At 42.6% G+C, this 19183-nt stretch overlaps 1 protein-coding gene across 1 annotated transcript in view; it reads right to left on the bottom strand.

Moving 5' to 3' along the window:
* The window catches only part of col27a1a (collagen, type XXVII, alpha 1a), a 69558-nt gene extending 50993 nt beyond the window's left edge, over positions 1-18565 (bottom strand). The window contains exons 1-4 of the mRNA XM_056404076.1: positions 18156-18565; positions 13521-13591; positions 5913-7423; positions 1951-2004 (exon numbers count right to left, since the gene is read on the bottom strand). Of these exons, the coding sequence (XP_056260051.1) occupies positions 1951-2004; positions 5913-7423; positions 13521-13591; positions 18156-18208 (1689 nt within the window). The 5' untranslated portion in view covers positions 18209-18565. The remainder of the gene's footprint in view (positions 1-1950; positions 2005-5912; positions 7424-13520; positions 13592-18155) is intronic.
* Positions 18566-19183: the final 618 nt, after the last annotated feature.

The following is a 19183-nucleotide window of genomic DNA, read 5'->3' as shown; positions in this document are numbered from 1 at the left end:
AATTTGTAGAGAAATTACCTGGATCCTTCATTAAATTGAGTGATTGCTTGATAGTCCTGAATAGAGAAATTGTTCTTAAAAGGTTTAACTTAAATATGGGGTGTATTTTGAGAAAAGCTGCTGCTTAGTTACACAAAAATAGCACCACTCAGAATTGTACTTTAATAACACTTGGCTTGAACACGTGCACTCACCCCTGTGTTTAGATTTTTATGCCCAGTTAAAGTTTTATTCCAGGTAAGTTTGATTTGGATCATAGCAAATCCAGTAGGACTGATGTTGGGAACTGCTACCAGTGACGCGATGGGAGGTGCTGCTCCGGCTTAAATAGCTTTAATTAGAGCCAGACAAAGACCTCCTTATACATCTATAGTGGTGGGGGATCACAGAGACTTTAGCTTAAGAGTCTCTCAGACACAGGCAGACACACACAGCAAGTAATAATAAAAGAAAGACATAAGCACATTCATCCATATATAGAACATATGCATGCAGTGTGACATAGAAATACAAGCATCAATAATTTATAGTTGATGTATTTAAATGATTCTATTGTCTGAACTGACTGAGAAGTTTGCTTAGTAATTAACATTGTAAAACAAAGAGCCACAGGCTTCTGTAGTCTGTAATAAATATGTTATAAAAAGGACTAAGAGCCTCTGAGGCTGTACTTAGACTCAGCAGTGCTTCGAGCTAAAAATTCAAGCTAATGTCAGTTGAGACTGATGTGCTGCATTTGTTTTACAGCTGTTTGAGCATATTAAAATTTTCCCGATGATGGTGTTGGAGAAAAAAGTGAAGAGATCAAAGTTATTAAAATGCATCCTCAGGGGAACATGAATGTGTGTACCAGATTACACGGCAATGCTGAGACATTTCACGCCACACCACAGATGTAGACCTTAATTGTGGTGTTTGAGAAAAAGTCAGGGGATCATTAAAGTCATTAGGATTCACCTCCAGGGCAGCATGGATGACTGTACCAAATTTTATGGCAATGCATCTTATGGCAGTTGGGATATTTCAGTCTGGACCAAAGTGTTGGGTCTACAACCACATCACTGTCATGACGAGGAAGTGACGAAGTGAAGGAGAATTCCTGACAGAAGACCCAAGAATGAGACTATATCTATTTAACTACCTTAGAGAAAGAGGCCTTTCATTAGCCCAGAATGGGATTCCTATGAAGTGTCGGCGCAGCCTGCTGCAACAGCTCAGTGAGGAGAAGAAAGTCCAGTGGAGCCATGTGTTCTCTGTCTGTTTACAGTGCTTTTATTAGGCATCCTGTGGCACAGGCAGCCTTTTGAAAGGCCGTCTTTATAGGAGCTTTCCTGTTTATGCTTAGGGGTGGGAGGTCAGCACTCACAGCCCCGTGCTGAATATGGTCAATCTCCCTGCATAGGAAAACTTTGAGTGTGAGTGTGTGTGTGTGTGTGTGTGTGTGTGTGTGTGTGTGTGTGTGTGTGTGTGTGTGTGTGTGTGTGTGTGTGTGTGTGTGTGTGTCAGCTGGGTGATGGGCCGGATTTAAAGTGATGTGGGAGCCTGGCTTTGGCAGGTTATTATTGTAACGACAGAAAACGGTCCAGGACTTTGCCTTGGAGGCTGGAACACACAGATACTGTCCTCTCTGTCCTTGTCTGTCTGTTTTCCTGAGTCACTTCTCTGCCAAGGGGGTTATTACTGACTGTTTGTGTTTGAGCTTACAGTCAACATGTACGTCAGCAGCAGTAGCAAAAACACAAACAAACGCACACACACACACACACACGCACACACACATGCACGCACAGAAATACCCACAATAAACCTAAATAAAGACACACTTATTAGCATAGTTGCATAAAAAAAAACCTTGGGGTTAAACAACCAAACAAAATTATTACTAGAGGTTGGAAATGGAAGTGTGTTTGATGTGGCTGGAGGTGTTTGAGGGCAAGCAAGGAGACTTACCCGAGGACCCCTCTTGCCTGGCTGGCCTGGCTTCCCCGGAGGTCCTGGCAGTCCCTGGAGAGAGAACATTCAGTCAGTGTCGCATGCTGACATATATCATACAGATGATCTTGTTCTGTACCTAAGCAATATCCTTATTCTAACAAAACCATCGGCTCATTAAGACTCTTTTGTTTCCACAGACAGGCTGCAGGGTAAAAAGTGACACCTTTTCTCTCTGAAGTAACTCCATCTCAAGGTGATGAGAGTTCAGCCTTATCCATCAGGAAGTTCTGAGGCTGTGTGGCAGGAAACCGTCGAAACCCTAGAAATAACAGGTCATTTCCTGCGCCACTCAATGCCCCTGTGTGGTTCTATCAGCCTTGTGCTCATTCGTTTTCTTTTAATCAAAAAAGAGGCAAAGGAGAGGTGAGGAAAAACAGAGCGCCTGTGGCTGCTGCGACTAGCTAAGAGCTACCTGCAGGGCTCTGGATCCTGATGCAAATGTCTGTTAAATCCTTTATATATTGCACTTTTTTATGTTAACTGCACAATGCATTACAGTATTTTTACAACACTCTTAAATTCGATGCCTGAGATAACATGGATATGGGGATGTAGTAAAAAAGCAGCAGCATCTACTATAAAGCGCAGTTACTGACATGTGAATGTTGTGCCCTTTCTGCAGTTCCCTCATCTCAATTTTCACAAGGCTGTGAACTTTAAGAGACAAAAGGACAACTTCAAAAAACAACTTCAAAACAATATCGACCCTCTCATCCACACACTAAAGGTTACTGCATTCTTGGCTGCTATCTGCGTGTCTGTCTACATATCGCTCTGATGATTGTAATTGGCCCCCCACCATGTCTTCCAGCACGACCTCCATGGTTGAGACCACCCCTATTGTTACAGGTGGCGTGCTCAGTGGTAGCCAGAAGACCTGTCAACATCAACACACACCCGTGTCCATCTTCACACTTCCACCCCCTGGTTTGGCTCTCCTTCCTTACACTTGTTTGTTTGTTTATTCCTGCTGTCTTTTCCCTATTTGCACCTGTCTTTTAGACAATTCATTTGTTGACTGCTCTCTAAACAGCCAAGTAGCAATCTCACATCACCACATTTCAAACACAGTCTGATGGCAAAGGCTGTTTGCAGTTTTGAGGTTTAGACTTGCTGACTGTCCCTTTGAGGAGGTTAGGGCAAGATTTGTGCCACCTGAAGGAATTATGCATTCAGGGTTTTGCTCTCATCTATGAAAAGCTATCATTTTCAAGAAATATTATTTTATTTTACCTGTTTGACTTTCATTAAAAAAAAAAAAAACTACTCAAAACTCCTGGGCTACACAGTGCAACTCTACAAACTCTCCGCTGATCTTTTATTACTGTCAAGTCAAATCAAATTGCGCAGTTTCAAATCTCTCTAACTGTGGCAGAATTGTACTCAGGCAGCTTGCAGGTACAATTCAACTGAATACAGAGGCCTGGATATGCAATACATTTTGAAACAGTCAGTTCAGGATTAAATTAAATTTAAACTTGCAGACAGTATAGCTTCAATTCAAAATTAATTAAATTAAAACTCAAACTCTCAGCTATCACATAAAAACTTAGAACATATAAACGCATTCAGGTGTGTAGTGGAACAGAAAGTTATTTTTAAAGCAGCAGTGAGCAGCCAAAGGTGCTTCAGATGGGGAATTCTGCCATATCTGTGCCTGCGCTGGATGTTTCTCCTGGCAGCCAGAGTGCAGCTTCAGCACAGTGAAAACACGAGTCAAAATCACGTTTCTACTGTTCAGTAGAAGACTCTTTAATGCTTTAGGCAGCAGGAGTGATGAATGACGGAGCTAGTGGCTGAAACCTCAATGAATGTAATGCTTTTCATTGGCTTCTTACTTTCATATTTGTTGTGCGTGCGTGTGTGTATAAGAGAGAGAGAGAGAGAGTGAGTGTGTGTACAAGACTCTGTCATGAGGAGTGAGAGACAGAGTATACACATGGCACGTGTAATTACGAAATCCAGACTATGTTGAAAAGGAAGTGTGACTGGGTTCATCTCCCAGAGCGCGCGCACACACACACACACACACACACACACACACACACACACACACACACACACACACACACACACACACACACACACGCGCATGCGCGCGCAAATACCCACATGCACACATTCATGCATGCATGCTCACAATAAATGATCCATCCAGTCTAACAAATCCTACCCTATCCTAGGACTGCATTTAAGTCACGACTCTGGCAAAACACACAAGCACACATTTTAACGCAGATGTATTAGAAAACCTAGAACATGTCCACAGATTCTAGATACTGGGGCCATGACTGGGCCACATGCTGGAGTTTTTGTTCTGACCCATTTGAAGTTCATATGGTTGAATGTTTAGGCACAGTTTTGTGTTGAAAGTATTGCTCTCAGATTGGTTTAACTTACCATATATTATTCTTTTTGGGTTCAGAATAGCACTTGCAAATGTGTCAGACAGTCCTTCAGTAAATTACCTTAATCATCCTCCTAGAATCAGTTTTCTATGACAGATTACAGCACTTTATATTGAGATTTCAAGTAGTGCTTTGGTTCATTGTAATGACAATCAGGTCTGGTGTGGACATCAATACAGTTAAATTAGCCAACACTAGACACACCGCAGTCTGTGATCCACAGAGCCCACTACAAAGAATGAAGAACATGGATAAACAGCTTTCAACACTAGCACAAACGCAGCCAAAACAGAGTGAGGAGACATTGAGAAAAACAAGTGCAGGCAATTATGTATAGCTTATACAGCGGTAAAACCCAAGCACAGTTTGTTGAAACTAAAAGACTTGAACAGCAGTATTTAACTGCTTTGTGGCCAAGCACAAGTGTGAGGAGCAGTCACGGGTTTCTATGATCAGGGAAGCTAAATTTGATCTCAACTGGTCAGTAAAGATGCAACTGAGATGCGCTCTGATGTCGGGTGTGAACTGAAACCTATGGAAAAGGTGAAAATGGACCTGCCTGCTTCAGTGTTCCCACTTCCCGTGATATACTTTAGGCCAAGCCTACCTTTGTGCCTGCACTATGAAGCTGAATGATGGTGTTTACTGACTGCTTTGACCATTGACCCAGCTTTGAAAGAGGCCCATGTGACCTCCACTAGCCCTCAGAGGAATCTGGTGCAGAGACGGCAAGGCGTCAGACCTGACACGTCACACCCAGCCTGGAGGGTTCTGGTGTACACAGTAAGAAGGAAAGGAGGGAGAAAGGCAAGATTTCTAACCTGTGTGGGAAAGGAAATAGTGCCACAGTAACCTACATATCTCTGTGGTCTCTTATTTCTAGCCCCAGAGCACTTGAGTCAAACCTGGTCTTTCAATGGTGACAAAGACCAGAACATACTAGGATGACTCTAATGGAAGTACTTCCTTAACTTTCACCTCTTTGCTAACGTAAGCTCAACACCCACAACTGCCCACACAAACAGCTGAGATTTAGCTTTCATGTTTTTTTGCTCATTTCACATTTGTAGAATTTATTGCTGCAAAATCAAGGTGATTTGGGGCTCACCTGAAGTCTCTATATGTGTGTACTCGCTTACTGTCTCGCCTTCAGCTTGTACAAAATGTTACAGCCAGACAACTGACCAGAGCCAAAAGGAGACCATATAATGTTCATTTAGCCATTTTACACTGGCACCTTTTTAGATTTATAATGCTCTTTCATATTCCTACTTTGATCTAAAGTCCTCCATAGACTTGGTCTCTTTTATATTGCTATGCTTCCCCACAGGTCCAACAAGCACTTTATATCCTTAATGCATGTAGTGTTCGGAGCCTTTGATCCGTGTCAAAAAACACTGTTCAAGCACATATATGCTTATGCTGTATTTTTACTCAGTTTGCCTGTTTTCGTGGCACACTCACACAAACACTCTAACATAACCAACCCAACAGACCAGAGGTGCTTACCGATGGGCCCGCCTCTCCTTTCTGTCCTATAGGTCCAGCCAGCAGGGAGAACTGAGTAGGTGGCACCTCCCAGCTCTGGAAGCCATCAGTGGCAGGTGGTGTTACTGTGTTGTATGAAGGTCTGGTAGGTGGCAGGGTGACTGGAGCCTTGGTTGTTTTGACTGGCTTCGTTGGCTTGGTGACCTGTCTGGAGACTGGCTTGGAGGTTTTAGCAGTTGCAGTTTTGGAGATTGTTGATTTTGAGGGGCTGACTTTGGATGCTGTTGGTTTGGAAGGCACAACTTTGACAGAAATTACTTTGGGTTTGGATGGAGTGGCTTTGGATGTTGTAACTTTAGGATTGGGAGATGTTTTCTTGGCTGTGGTGGGTTGTGGTTTCTTTGGGACTGCATCTTGGTCTGATAAGGCATAGTCAGGTTTTGTCTTGGAGGGTTTGGTGCTGGTAGTGGCTGGAATAGTAGGTTTTTTCTTGTTGTCTGTTCTTGCAGTTGTCTTTTTGGGACTGTTGTGAGGAGTAGGTTTTGGGGGAGTGGGTTTGGAAGGTTTCTGATTTGAAGCTTTAGAAGTGGAGGGCCTTGGGGTTGGTGGTTTTGTCGGGGGTGCTCTTGTCCTGAGTGGTGCTGTGACAGTTTCGGTCCTGGCCTTCAGGGGTGGGGAGGCCAAACCAAGCTGGACTGTGACTGGCATCACAGTTCCCAGCAGCGGTGTAGGAATGGCCCCAGGCTTGGGCTTCATTGTTTGGGCCACATATCTGACAGCTGAAGCAGCAGCGGCAACACTCTTGGCAAGGCTCAGCCCCTTGGGCTTCCTGGCCGTTTCTGGGCCACCATGATTAGGGGCAGCAGCGGTAGCTGTGATGTTTGTTTCTCGTGGTAGGATTGGCAGCAAGGGAGGAAGGTTAGGCCTGTATGTGTCTGCTTCCCTGCACTGTTTCTTAATGTACCTGCAGTAGTTGTGAGCTGCCTGTGCAGAAGGGACCAGGTCAAATTGGCAGATGGCTCCTTCAAAGTGTGCGGAGGCTTGCTGCTGGCTTGTCCGCCCCAGCAGGAAGGAGCCCTGGAGCTCTGGAGCCAGTCCCTCCTCACTGTCCCACCCAAAGTCTGCATGAACACTCTGCTCTCCGCAGGAGGCATATAGAGTCACTCTCTGTCCATTAATTCCAACCGCCAGCTGGTGCCACTGACCATCATGGGGCTCATAGGGCAGTGCCACTGAGGTGTTTGGTCCTGTGTGAAGGACCAGATTGCCCGGTACAAGCTGCAGACCAAGAAGTAGCTTCTTGCGGTCTGAGAGCAGGGTGAAGAGGAAAGCACTGTTGACACGGTGTGAGCGCACACTCAGGACCAGTGCCAGGTTGGGCCAGAAGGCCGCTGGGAAGACTGAGCGCGATGGAGCCTCAATGTGCGCCCGCTGGTTGAGGATGATCCCTGATTTGAACGGAATGACCCCTGCTGGCACCGAGCGTGACGGCTTCTCTCCCTTAAGCCCCAACTTTTGGAGGATGTCCACATCTGAATAGAAGGAAGAGCGGTGTTAGAGGTGCAAGCAATTATGACAGAATTGTTTTTGAAGGTTGAACATGAGTGCAGTTAGACAATAGTGAAAATGAAAGCCTATTATTATGTACTCTCTTTAGAACCTGGAAAATTTATTTTAAGTTTAAAGACTTTAAAGCCACAGTGGATCACCATCTGCATGTTTGATTTGGCTTAGGTTTTTTATATCCCGGATGCCCTTCCTGATGCAGCCTTGGTTCAGGGGAGCCAGGGTTTGAACCGCAAAGTCAGAGATCAGCAAAACAACGTGCTCTACCACCTGAGCCACAGCCCCTCCACGAAGGGGAAGTTTAGTATTCAAAAAATTCAAACATCAATAGCTGAACAATTGCATGGGTACAGGAGAGTAATTTGTTTCACACTGACACATCTGGACTGAAACCTTTCCTATTGTTTGTGCCAGAAATGGATAGAATTAATGCCAGTTTTGTTGATGTGGTAACACTTAAAAACGCGGACCCTTGAGCAACGATTACACACACACGTCAACAGGAAGGATAGCAGTCATGCTGAAGGAACCTGTGAAACATCTTAAAATTATTAACAGGACACTCTGGACTCATTCTGAGAATTCGCTCTTCCTGAAACAATTGGGACTCAGCAAAAATATTTTATCCATCTTTGCCAGTGGCGGCTGGATTGAATATGAAGGCTTACATGCCAGTTTTTACGATTACTTCCCATTAACAAAATAGAAACCAATCTATGTTTTGCTATCACACACGACAGGCATGGCAGAATCATAGCCTTACGTCATGTCAGACTCATCTTTCAGCCAACACAGAACAGTAGCTCCATAGAAATGGAGCTCAAATGCTGAAGGGTGAAGAGATGGGGAACAAAACAGTCAAAACAAAAAATGACATACAAAGCATAATAAACTCACTGGGTTTTGAGGCCGCCAAACTGCTTCTGTAGGCTGACTACTGCAGCTTTAGGCCAAAATAAACAACCATGTATAAGTCCAGACTGACATTAAACTGGGCTGATGGTAGGGGAGTGTGGAGTGACCTTGGTTGGTTGGTTCATGCTCTCTGAGTGATGCTGCAGAGCTGGTGTGGTTAGTTTTTTCAAATGTCGGCGGTCTGCAGACTCTTACTTCTCTCCAGCACAGCAAATTGTGGCATAATTTTGATTGTATTACTCTAGTGAAGCATAAAACAGCTTTAAGCATGCACACAACAAATGGCTACCACCATATAGAAAGTTTACTGCTGAACACGCCTGCAAACTCTTAAAAGGATCTCCTCACCATAAAATGTAAGTCTAATGTGGCCACAGTTTAACAACTCCAAAGGGTAACAAAAGATAATGTAAAGTTTCAAAGCCAAACCAAAGCACAGCAGCTCCAAATGTTTACCTAATTTTTGCCTTCCTGTCTTTGGGCGGTGAATTGGGTTTTGTTCTAGTCAGGGTATACTGTACTGAAGAGGCTATAAAGTTTAGATGGATTTTTGTTTGACACTGAGGATACAAAAGAATGAAAAATGATTCTTTCTGCGATAAGAAATCTGACCTGCACTTCAAACATGAAAAGTGATGGAATAGTTATTTTCTTTTTTTATACTGATAATCAAGTTACATAAATTCACTAAAAGTCAATTACCCAAAGCAGCAGAGAGAAAATAATGCCAGAAATATATTTATCCCTTCACCACCATATTTTTTGTAGGGATTCAAATTGCCAATAACTTGCCATGGTCATGTGAGACATGAAGCAAGACAAGATTTTGTCACTGGAGTTCACCCGGTGCTGTTGGAAACATGACGGCTTGTGGAGGTTATTGTGAGGGGGCTCAGTCAAGGCCAAAGCAGCCAGTACCAGGAACGCACAATCAGGCTAAAGGACCTAATCCGCTCTTAGCAACCAGCTGGCCAACGCACTCCCCTGTGAGGCCAAGAGAAATCATTACTGTATAATGCTGACAAATATGTGTTTGTGAATTTTGAGGCACAAGGGGCAGAGGTCAGGATCTAAATGTACATTTTATGGCGAAATTGTGTTACTTCCACACCAATTAGCACATCTGAGTGCTTGTTAAAGTATGTTAAAGTATATGTGATGGAAATATTTGCTTCACTGATATCAAGGCATGGCGTCTTTGTGTTAAAGCTATAGGGGATTAATGAACCGAAGGACATCGGCATCATCAGACAACGTCCCTTTTCCTTTCTCCTCTCTGTCATTCTCATCAATAGAGTCAGTTTGAACATTCAGAACATGACCACAGTAACCACAGGTCAGTACAGCATCTCCCTGTCTGGAGGCAGAATGTAGTTTCCAGCCTTTCAGCCAACCCTGACTCTCTGTTCAGCGTTTCAGTCTCAGTGGTCCCAACGCCTCTCCATATGACCTGTGATCTCAGACCTAGGCCCCTCCCCATCTTTATTGTCTCTGGGCTCAGTCTGACCTGTGGTCACTGGGCCTTGTCTAATGGGGACGTGTGTATAGAAAAGATAGAAAAGTGGACGAGCAATGTTGATGAGATGACAGAAAGCGGGAGAGATGAGGGGAAGGACAGATGGGATGTCCTAACAGTTGCTTTTGAGCCGTAGATGGCAAGGACTTCAATGAGATGCTTGTCTTTCTATAGTAGGACGCTTGCTTCATTACACCACTGTTTGGGCATCAGACTTTGGAAATATATAATTGCATGGAAAGTTGTTTCAAGAAATGTTTTTAGTGGGAATCTGATCCCTAGTAGCTGTGCTACTTATCAAGGAATTAGAGCGGAGGGAGGAAGCAGCTCAGAACTCAGATGCGTTTTGCAGAAAGAGGTCTCACATGTATCATGTCAAACAGAACGGATCCGTCCAGACTGGAATTCCTGACTGCTGCTAATACATAACACATTTTAACAAATGTTGAACCTGATTTTATACAAGATTAGGCTCATACCACACACATCTTAAACAATCTTCTTTTTTTTTTTTCACTGTGAAAATTGATCCAAATGTGGGCATGCTTCTTACATAGCCATTTCTTTAGGGTCTTTCCATGGCCTATAGGGCTGTTATACTTTCCCTTGCTTCAAAACATTAGGGCTTTATAAAATAGTCTGATGAAACAAGAGCTACGTGGGGTTTAGTGTATACCCATCCACATAGTGAATTCTCCTCTCTGTGTGGTCTCCTCTGCAGTAAAGGACAACAGGACTTGGCAGTGAGGCAGGGGGTGCATGACATGTATCTGTTCTGTACATATAGGCCTCTGTCTCCCAACTGCTTTATTTAAATACCACTTGCACTATTACTGGGGCATACATTAACCACATGGTTTTAGATATACAGCACACTATGTGGATGTGAACACACACACAGACTTGTGTTTAACACAAGGCTGGATATTCATAGCCTTGTTCTGTGCCAAGTCACTCAAGTAGGACAGAGAGAATATCCCAGGCTCTTCGCTGTGAAATGTTATCCCTTGTCGAGGATGAAGTCACTGATTCACATTTGAACACTCTCAATGATCTCTCTTTGTCTGGCCAAAACTAGTCTGCATTGAGCCATTTATGATATTTCTTAATGGAAAAATCATCCTCACAGTAATACATTATATGTATTCCCACAACATTAGTTTTGGAGTCAGCACTTGTGAAAACGAATAACTTTCTTGCAAATTTATAAAACAGAAAATCAAGGCTTTCTAACATGAATCAGAGGCATTTTGCGGTTATTTGGGAAGATATACACACAGAAAATGTAAGGAGGGATATAGAGGGGTATGACATGCATCATTCATCCCCTGCCAGGGACACTGGTAATGTGATGTGCAACTTTACATTTCTGACAGTATTTAGCGAGACAGGAAATAAGGTGAAAGAGAATATGACATGCAGAAAAGTCGCTAGCCAGAATAAAACAATGGACGTTGAGTTATGTTGCATGCAACTTCATTATAGCCCGACCTGATAAATTGGCTAATATAAGCTCATAGCAGATATATCGGTAAGGGATTGAAGATCAGATGTTCTGAAACATTGTCACCACTCTGTAGTGTCTTTATTAGACAGCAGAGAAAAGTTTATTTTCTAACTGTTAAAAAATAAAAAAAAAACGTTTATTTCTCTGAAATAAAATTAACTCACAATCTGCCAATGGCCCCTGAGAGTGATCCTCTGCAATACTCTGCTTTTTCCTCCATAAAATGCACTGGCCTTGCCTGTTGGCTCTCCCTCATCCCAAATGTGTGTGATAGTGGTGGTAGTTTGAAGAGCAGAGCTACTGTAAAGCTACTGAGAAAAAGAGCACAAGTGATGTTCATCATCAGTGTTTGCACCACTGACGATGGACATTCCTGCTCAAGCAGCCCCTCATCGTTCATCTCGTCAGAGTTGCCTGCAGAGTTTATCACTGCAGAGACACTGGAAATAACGGGGCCATATGAGTCCACAGCTGCAGTGGGTTTGAAGACACATTTCCTCATTCACACGGCTCTCCTCTTTAGAGAGAGCGCAGCTGTGAGTTCAGCCTCTTTGCAACAGTGATATCGGTCATAGACATCATTACTAGTTTTGACTGATGCCTAGTAACTCAATCAGAGCCTGAAACCAGCTCAGTTGTCATGGAAGTAACCCTTTTTTTTTTGTTTTGTTTTTATTTCCATTTAGGAAAGGAATTTTCTTTTGTATATTTACATACTTTTTAAAGTCTGAAGTGGGATGGGGGATAAATGCAATAAGTCACCCCTTAAAATAACAGAAGTAGCTTTAACATGGCCGAACACGGAGCTTTGACTTTGTAACCGAACAATAAATTGAAGTGTAAAAAAAAAAAAGGTTTCAGCATTGTAGTAATTAACTGAAATGACATTTGGTTTTTGTCTGCCATCAGCTTTCATTCACTGTGTGTCGGGCCTATTCAACTCTGTGCCCTGTCGGTCTCAATCATAATGACTAGAGAAGAGAAGGGGCCAATTCACTGGAGTGTAACTATAACTTTTCATCAGGAGAAACCGCCAAATGTTAGAAAAAAAGTAGTTCAAATGTTCACCAGCTGCCCAAAAAAGAAAAAATTGAATTGACCCAAGTAAAAAGTAATATCTAGCAACAGTGGTCACAGAGGCTGACAAGCTGTCTGCTGACACTGCAACACACTTTTATATTTGCATAATTACCAAACCTACCGTGCACCTTCTTAATTAAACCAGCAGTAACAGATGTTTTGGCCACTTGCGAGAAGTGGAAAAAAGTTGTAACCACAACATTAACATATAATCAACTTTTCAACTACACAATCCTGCCAGCAGTTACGGAGCAGCATTATCGTTCATTTGGAGTTGTGTTTTTGTCCACCTGATAATTGTTAAGTCCAGTATTAACTCTCTTTTGGCTCCGTTTTGGTCTCCACCAAGTCCTGAGGGAATAACCTGGCTCATTATCTGCTAAATGCTCCACTATGTTCACCAGCTAGTCACTAACTGTGTCTGTCTGCATGCAGGAAGTGTTCAGCGGGTTTATAAAGGTGTTTTCACTGTAAACAGCTGCCTGCTGCAGCAGAAAACAAAACTACGAGAGCGGTCAGAGTGAACCAAAACAGTGAAATTGAGGGCCACACATTTAAACAGTGACCATTGTTACAATATAAAAATATTGATTGTATTAACCTTTAAGTTGGTAAGATAAAATTAGAGATGAGATAAATAATTAGAAAGAAGTTCAGCAGTAGTTATTGTGTATTTTAAGTGGTTTATCTTATGTCTGGAACAGTGACCTCTACATCCCGTCTAATAAACATTGTAAATCACGGGACTGAGACAGAATTCTCTGTAAAGGCCAACTTTGAATGATCGGATCGTTCCCTTGCTCACTCAACTTAGCTTACTCAACACATGTTGTCATGACAACAGTTGGCCCAATTCTCATAGCAATGTGTTTACGTGCTTGGGCAATGACCAAACAGGCAAAGAATAACTCCACCCCCCCCCCCCCATGTGCTCCAATCATTTTTACAGTTTTTTCCACTGGTAAACTTCTCCGTTTTTCAGAGGAAAAGAGGTGAGAAAGAAAGAGAAGTGACTGAGTGGAGACGAGTGGAAGCCATGTCTTACCTTCAGAGTGTACTTGTGTAAGTCCCAGGTAACAAGTACAATATAAAACGGTACAGAGCAATAGGGCTCTCCTGGGGGAAGAGAGGAGAGGAGGTTAGAAACAGGCAGCAGTCACACAGCACTGCATATGCACATGCGATTACTGATGTTCAACTCTTAAAATAATTAGGTACCATTTTCTAATAAGGCACGCTTTATAAAACTGTTTATAAGTCGTATCTAATGGTTTTCATACATCATTTAAATAATTAATCAAATTACCACAAATGCTTTACTAACAAATTTTGGGTTGCCAGGTTGTTAAATGTTGTTCATGGGTTTCTCACTTTCTAATAACCCATAAATAAGAATACCTCATTAATTAAGGACTTTAATTATCAAGACTGCAGCTGTAAATGTTGATATGTATGTGTGTGTTTATAAATAGATTTTTGTGCAGGTGGTCAAACAGACCAATAAGTCAATGGCATTTTTCACAACCTGGCAACACAAAAGTTGTTTTTATTAATGCTTGTAACAGATGATGAAAGCATTTGTAAAGTATTTATTAACCTTTAATAAAACCATTAGCTTTATAAAGAGTGCCTTGTCAGAAAGTGTTACCAGTCATTTGAAGAACTTGCGTTTGACTGAGGAGCATCCTGAAGTATGCTTTAATGAAGACAGAACTGTGGTGATAAGGAAATCTATGGCATGTGGCTTCACATGCCACGAAAACATGACATAGACTGAGATTACAGAACTGATGTTTTCAGTATCACAAAAGGACAGAAATATTATCTGTAATCACTGTTTTTACATCGCATCAAAACACAGACGCAAGCAAAACCATATGCTTTGCAACTGAGCCACAGATATCATGTGAATAACAAATGGGAGCAGGATTCTGCAAAAGCACTTACAACTCAGAGCACCTCTCTCCAAAACACACACACACACACACACACACACACACACACACACAGCTTCAAGCTGTGGTTTGTAAGGCAGAAATACTAGAGTAGACTTATCCATCAACCGTCCTCCCTAAAACCAATATGCGTATACACACACACGCACACACACACAAACACACACACAAACACACACACAAAACATAAATGAAATGGTCTCTCTCAACACCCTCACCACATCCAGGTGTGCAGTAAAGCTAAGGGAGACTGATTGGCAAGTGGACTGAGAGCTCAGTGGGGGACCGAGATCTGGTGACAGGCAGGGGAGCCACTGTTTACCGCTGGAGGTCATCCAGACACACATGGTCACACACAAGTTGGGGGAGGAAATGTGTATAGCAGCTGTGGTTGGAGGGCCACAGAGAAGCAGGCCGACACAGGCGTGGGCCAAGAGCTCCAAATACATAAATGTGGGAAAGACGGTAACTATTGTGCAAACATATTTACCAGCACTATCCCAGGAAAAGAAATGTGAAAACAAAACAAAAGAGCTCCATATTAACCTGTGGCTGCTTCCTCCACCAGTCTGAGGGATTATAATCAGGGTGTGTGTACATATCTAAGTGTATGTGCTTGATGGCGTGCTTATGTGTGTGTTTATGGTGTCTACATCCCCTGTTCTTCTAACTGCTAATAAAGCGTCATCACAATCAGCCCCACACACAGCTGGCTGTGGTTACTCAGGATGTGTGTGTGTGTGTGTGTGTGTGTGTGTGTGTGTGTCCCAGACTCCAGCTGGTTACAGCCTCAGTCAGTTTCTTATCAGCTGAGGAGAGATCCGCTTTCTGTAAATGAGTCATGAATGCTGAGATTTTTTCACTGCAGCAAATAACGCTCATTCTGTCCCCCAGGCTGTTTACATCTGTGGAAACTGGACCAAGTTTCCTGGGCAACGGCGCTGTTTTCCTTGGCTTTTCACATTAAAAATTCTCTGTGGCTTGTTTAGATTTTCATTAGGGTGCTTTTGAAGTGTATATGACAAGTTAGGGTTTCTGTTGAAGGTGGTTGCACTGAGGAAGATTTGTGCACAGTGGACATTTAAAATCCGTAAGGCTGACATGTGTCTGGTGTGTGGTTTTCAAGCTGCAACAGTGAGCTATGACAAGACTCCCCGAGGGAATTCTGGCTGAGTGGACAAAATACAGGCCCGATGAATAATACCTCCTCCTAAGTCATACATTAAACCAGACAGTGTAACCTATATATTGTGCTGTGAGCCACTGAACTCGCATTTCAAACACAGGAGGGGGAGGAATACTGCTTTGTACTGCTGATAGCATCTTTCTCAACTCATGGATCCCCCGCTGATCTTAAGTGTGATTAGCAAAATCAGTTGTGTGACTGAGCAATAGACTGATGGAGACAGTGAGTCAGAGTTTGTTTGTTAAAATTTCTTCAAAATGTCTACAAGTGGCAAAGAAATTCAGAAGTGGAAGTACAGATTATAAACTGTTTGTTTTTCTCCAAACCAATGTTCTCTTTCTCCGTTGTACTTCTTTTTTTAAATCATCTCTCCCTAATAATATGTTTTCGCCATCGCCGTCTTTCTCTCTTTGCCTAAAATGAGACTGCATTACCCATGTCTAAACTCTGATTCTAACCTCTCGACCCCCGAACCCCCCCCCCCCCCACACACACACACACACACACACTCAAACAGCAGTGTGTCTGCAGGGCCAGCGACCAGTCAAAGGTTGAGAAAAAGCCACTGAGAAGCCAGTATAGTTTCTTTTCACAAGCTTGGACAACTCAATGATTCCCTGAAAGGATTTCCCAAAGGTGATCCTGCCCTCTGAGCACACACACACACACACACACACACACACACACACACACACAGTGGAAAATTCCTAAGGATGAACAGACAATAAAGCTGATGAGGAAGAGAGTGTAACTGGTATGTCTTTAGACCAGTGGTATACTTGTATGTCCGTTATCTGCTTCCTTCCTTTCCCTACTGTTTTCTTCATGACTAATTTCTACTTATCACATACTTCGTCTGCATCAGCCTTTTTCCAATTAGTTTTATGTTTGGGAGGAGATGAAAGGTGTGAAATGTTTACGTGACTCATCATGATATACTGCTTGACTTGACTGGCAATTGAAATTAATTATACAAGTTAGAAATTGTCTGGGTGGCTGTATATTACATTTAAAAAATGACTCTGTACTTGTTTTTTCTGTGTAAAAATAAATCTGTCAAAATATATCAACACATTGCTCATGAATAATTGCCTGTAAAAAGCCAGGAGTTAGACATAAAGGGCGACACCGTGTGGACATGTGGTGAACGATGCTGACACCTCACAGGTAGAATTGTGTTTTCTGTATCACAATCCATGCACATTGGAAATGAATGGTGCAGTTACACCACTGTTAAACTGTGGCTACATTTGTGAGGCTATAAACCTCATAAAGCCATTTTTCCTTAACATGACAGTTTCTGCTCAACATTCAGGCAGGTGAGATGAACTGATACCATTTGGCCAACTTGTTTCAATGAAAAATCGGGGCGACAGTGGGTCAAATGTCTGGACTTTCCTTCTCCCATGATGACTGTATCCCACTATCTCAGCCACTATCTGAACCTAAACCAGATGTTCACTGCACAGTAAAACACATATTAATCAAAGGTGAGAATGATGCATGCGTGTATATATATGAATGAATGAATGATTTGTCTGCCTCAGTTGTGCAACAGCTGGTTGCTGCATGCTGTAGCAGACACGAGACCAAGGTCTATAGGGTATATTACAACAGCTCCACACTATGTGAAAACATTTGCTGTAAACACTTGCACACAACATCTGTATTTTATATCAAAGTAGAAGTGAAAGTCATGTCATGTGCATGTTTTCTTAAGTAAATTGATAAGTAACATTGCATAAGCTGATGTTATTGTTTTACCTAATAAACTTAATAAGTAATAAGTATTTTCTTTAAAGCTGGGAATCTCATCCAACTTTAAAAAAAAAAAAAAAAATCTCCTTTTAACTACTCTGTGTAAAATGTGGCTGTGGACTCTGAATGCGTAAACAGGAAAACATGGAAAGCATCCCAAGAAAACCTATCAAAAGCTCGAGTGGATGCTGATGAATCTCTCATGAAACTTTATAGGTCTGAATAATTGCTGTGCTTGCTCTATCAGATGAGTCAGTTTAGTAAACACTATTCAGCAAAGTCTCTGCATGCACCAGTTTGCCAGAGTGACTCTCAAACACTTAAATGAACTATAATTCTTTGAGCAAATCACACTCTGTCTTGCACTAAAGAAGAAAGATAGGAGGGAATTTTAAATGTAAATCGACACAAATGAACCTTCTGATTGTGCTTGGTCTTTTAGTTCAGTTTAATAAAAATAAAAATTAAAATCACGGGGGGGGGGGGGGGGGGGGATAAATTCGGACAAATAGATCCATCTTGGCAAAATTGTGATAACTGTCATACAAATGAAAAATGGTGACAAATGACACCCATGGTCCAAATAGACCCCATACAAAGCCTCAATGGTCCCCTGTGGACACCGGACCTGGCCCACAGCCAGCCGGCACATCACAGGTACGCACATGGAGCTTTACAGTTCCTTAAAGTGTAACTGAGTCCCAGTGAGCGGTCACACCTTAACACCCTCTCATCACAGCACACAGACACAAGAGAGTGAATGAAAACAAATGTTACTTACTTTGTGTCTAGATGAGAGGTTCTGCAATCTCTCCTTCGGGTGCCTAAATTCATTTGTATTCATTTGTCCTGGCAGTCAAAAACCTGATCCGTTAATCACAGCGTGACTCCTATGCAAGGGGGGCAAAAGACACCGGTCGCCGCTTTACACATTTGACAAGCTTGAGATGAACTTCCAGAGGAAAAAACTCATGTTGAATTGCCTGTCAAGCCCGACATAAATTCCTTCTGGCAGGCTGGTTTGACAGAGAGTTTTCCTGTGCGATTGTCTGTCGATATTCCCCTGTGTTTCATTCATTTATGCCGATCCAGATTGAGGGCCGCGCAGCCGGAGAGAAAGCTGGGTTCTTTTGGATGGGGGGTTACGGAGTCAGGAGCGTTGGACTCATCCCTTTCCTTTTTAAATAGGCTTTCTGTGGGTAAAGCGATGGCAAATGCACCGCACGGCCAGGTGTCAAGTTACAAACCCAGCGGTTGTATCGAGCAACTACACGCCTTCTCCAGGGGGTGGCCACATGGATCCTACCCAAAGGCCCATGCACCGGTAAACCCTAATGAATGAACCACGGTGACACTGGTCGGGCAGCGCTTAACTGCCCAACAGGGATGCCTGCAGCTACTCCAGAGACCCTCTCTTTTTTCCGCCTTATTCTGTGGAAGGAATTGATTGCAAATTATAAACCACTTCTTTGGATTTTCTCAAGTTAGATGGTGTGTGAGAGTTTATCAGCAAGGGACTGCTTTATGACTTTTAAACTCATGTTAAAATGGGGAAAAATATGAGGGTGGTTTTGAAAAAAAAGGTATGAGTAACATATTGGAAGGGTTACTCATGAATTTTAATTCAATGGAAAGATCTCTCTATTTCCTCACACACATGTAGTCATAATGTGAACACTGTCCAAAATCTTGGGCAAGTTCATACAGAAATTTTGCAACATTTCCCTATGTGAGACATCAGTTTTGCCCATTGTCTTAAAGAAGTGTTAATGGAGACATGGAGAGGGAGCAGCACCTGGATGAGCTCCC

The sequence above is a fragment of the Seriola aureovittata genome, chromosome 18 (assembly GCF_021018895.1).
Source record: "Seriola aureovittata isolate HTS-2021-v1 ecotype China chromosome 18, ASM2101889v1, whole genome shotgun sequence".
Lineage (NCBI taxonomy): Eukaryota > Metazoa > Chordata > Actinopteri > Carangiformes > Carangidae > Seriola > Seriola aureovittata.
The sequence above is the reverse complement of the archived record's forward strand: the minus strand, read 5'-3'. Positions and strand labels throughout refer to the sequence as shown.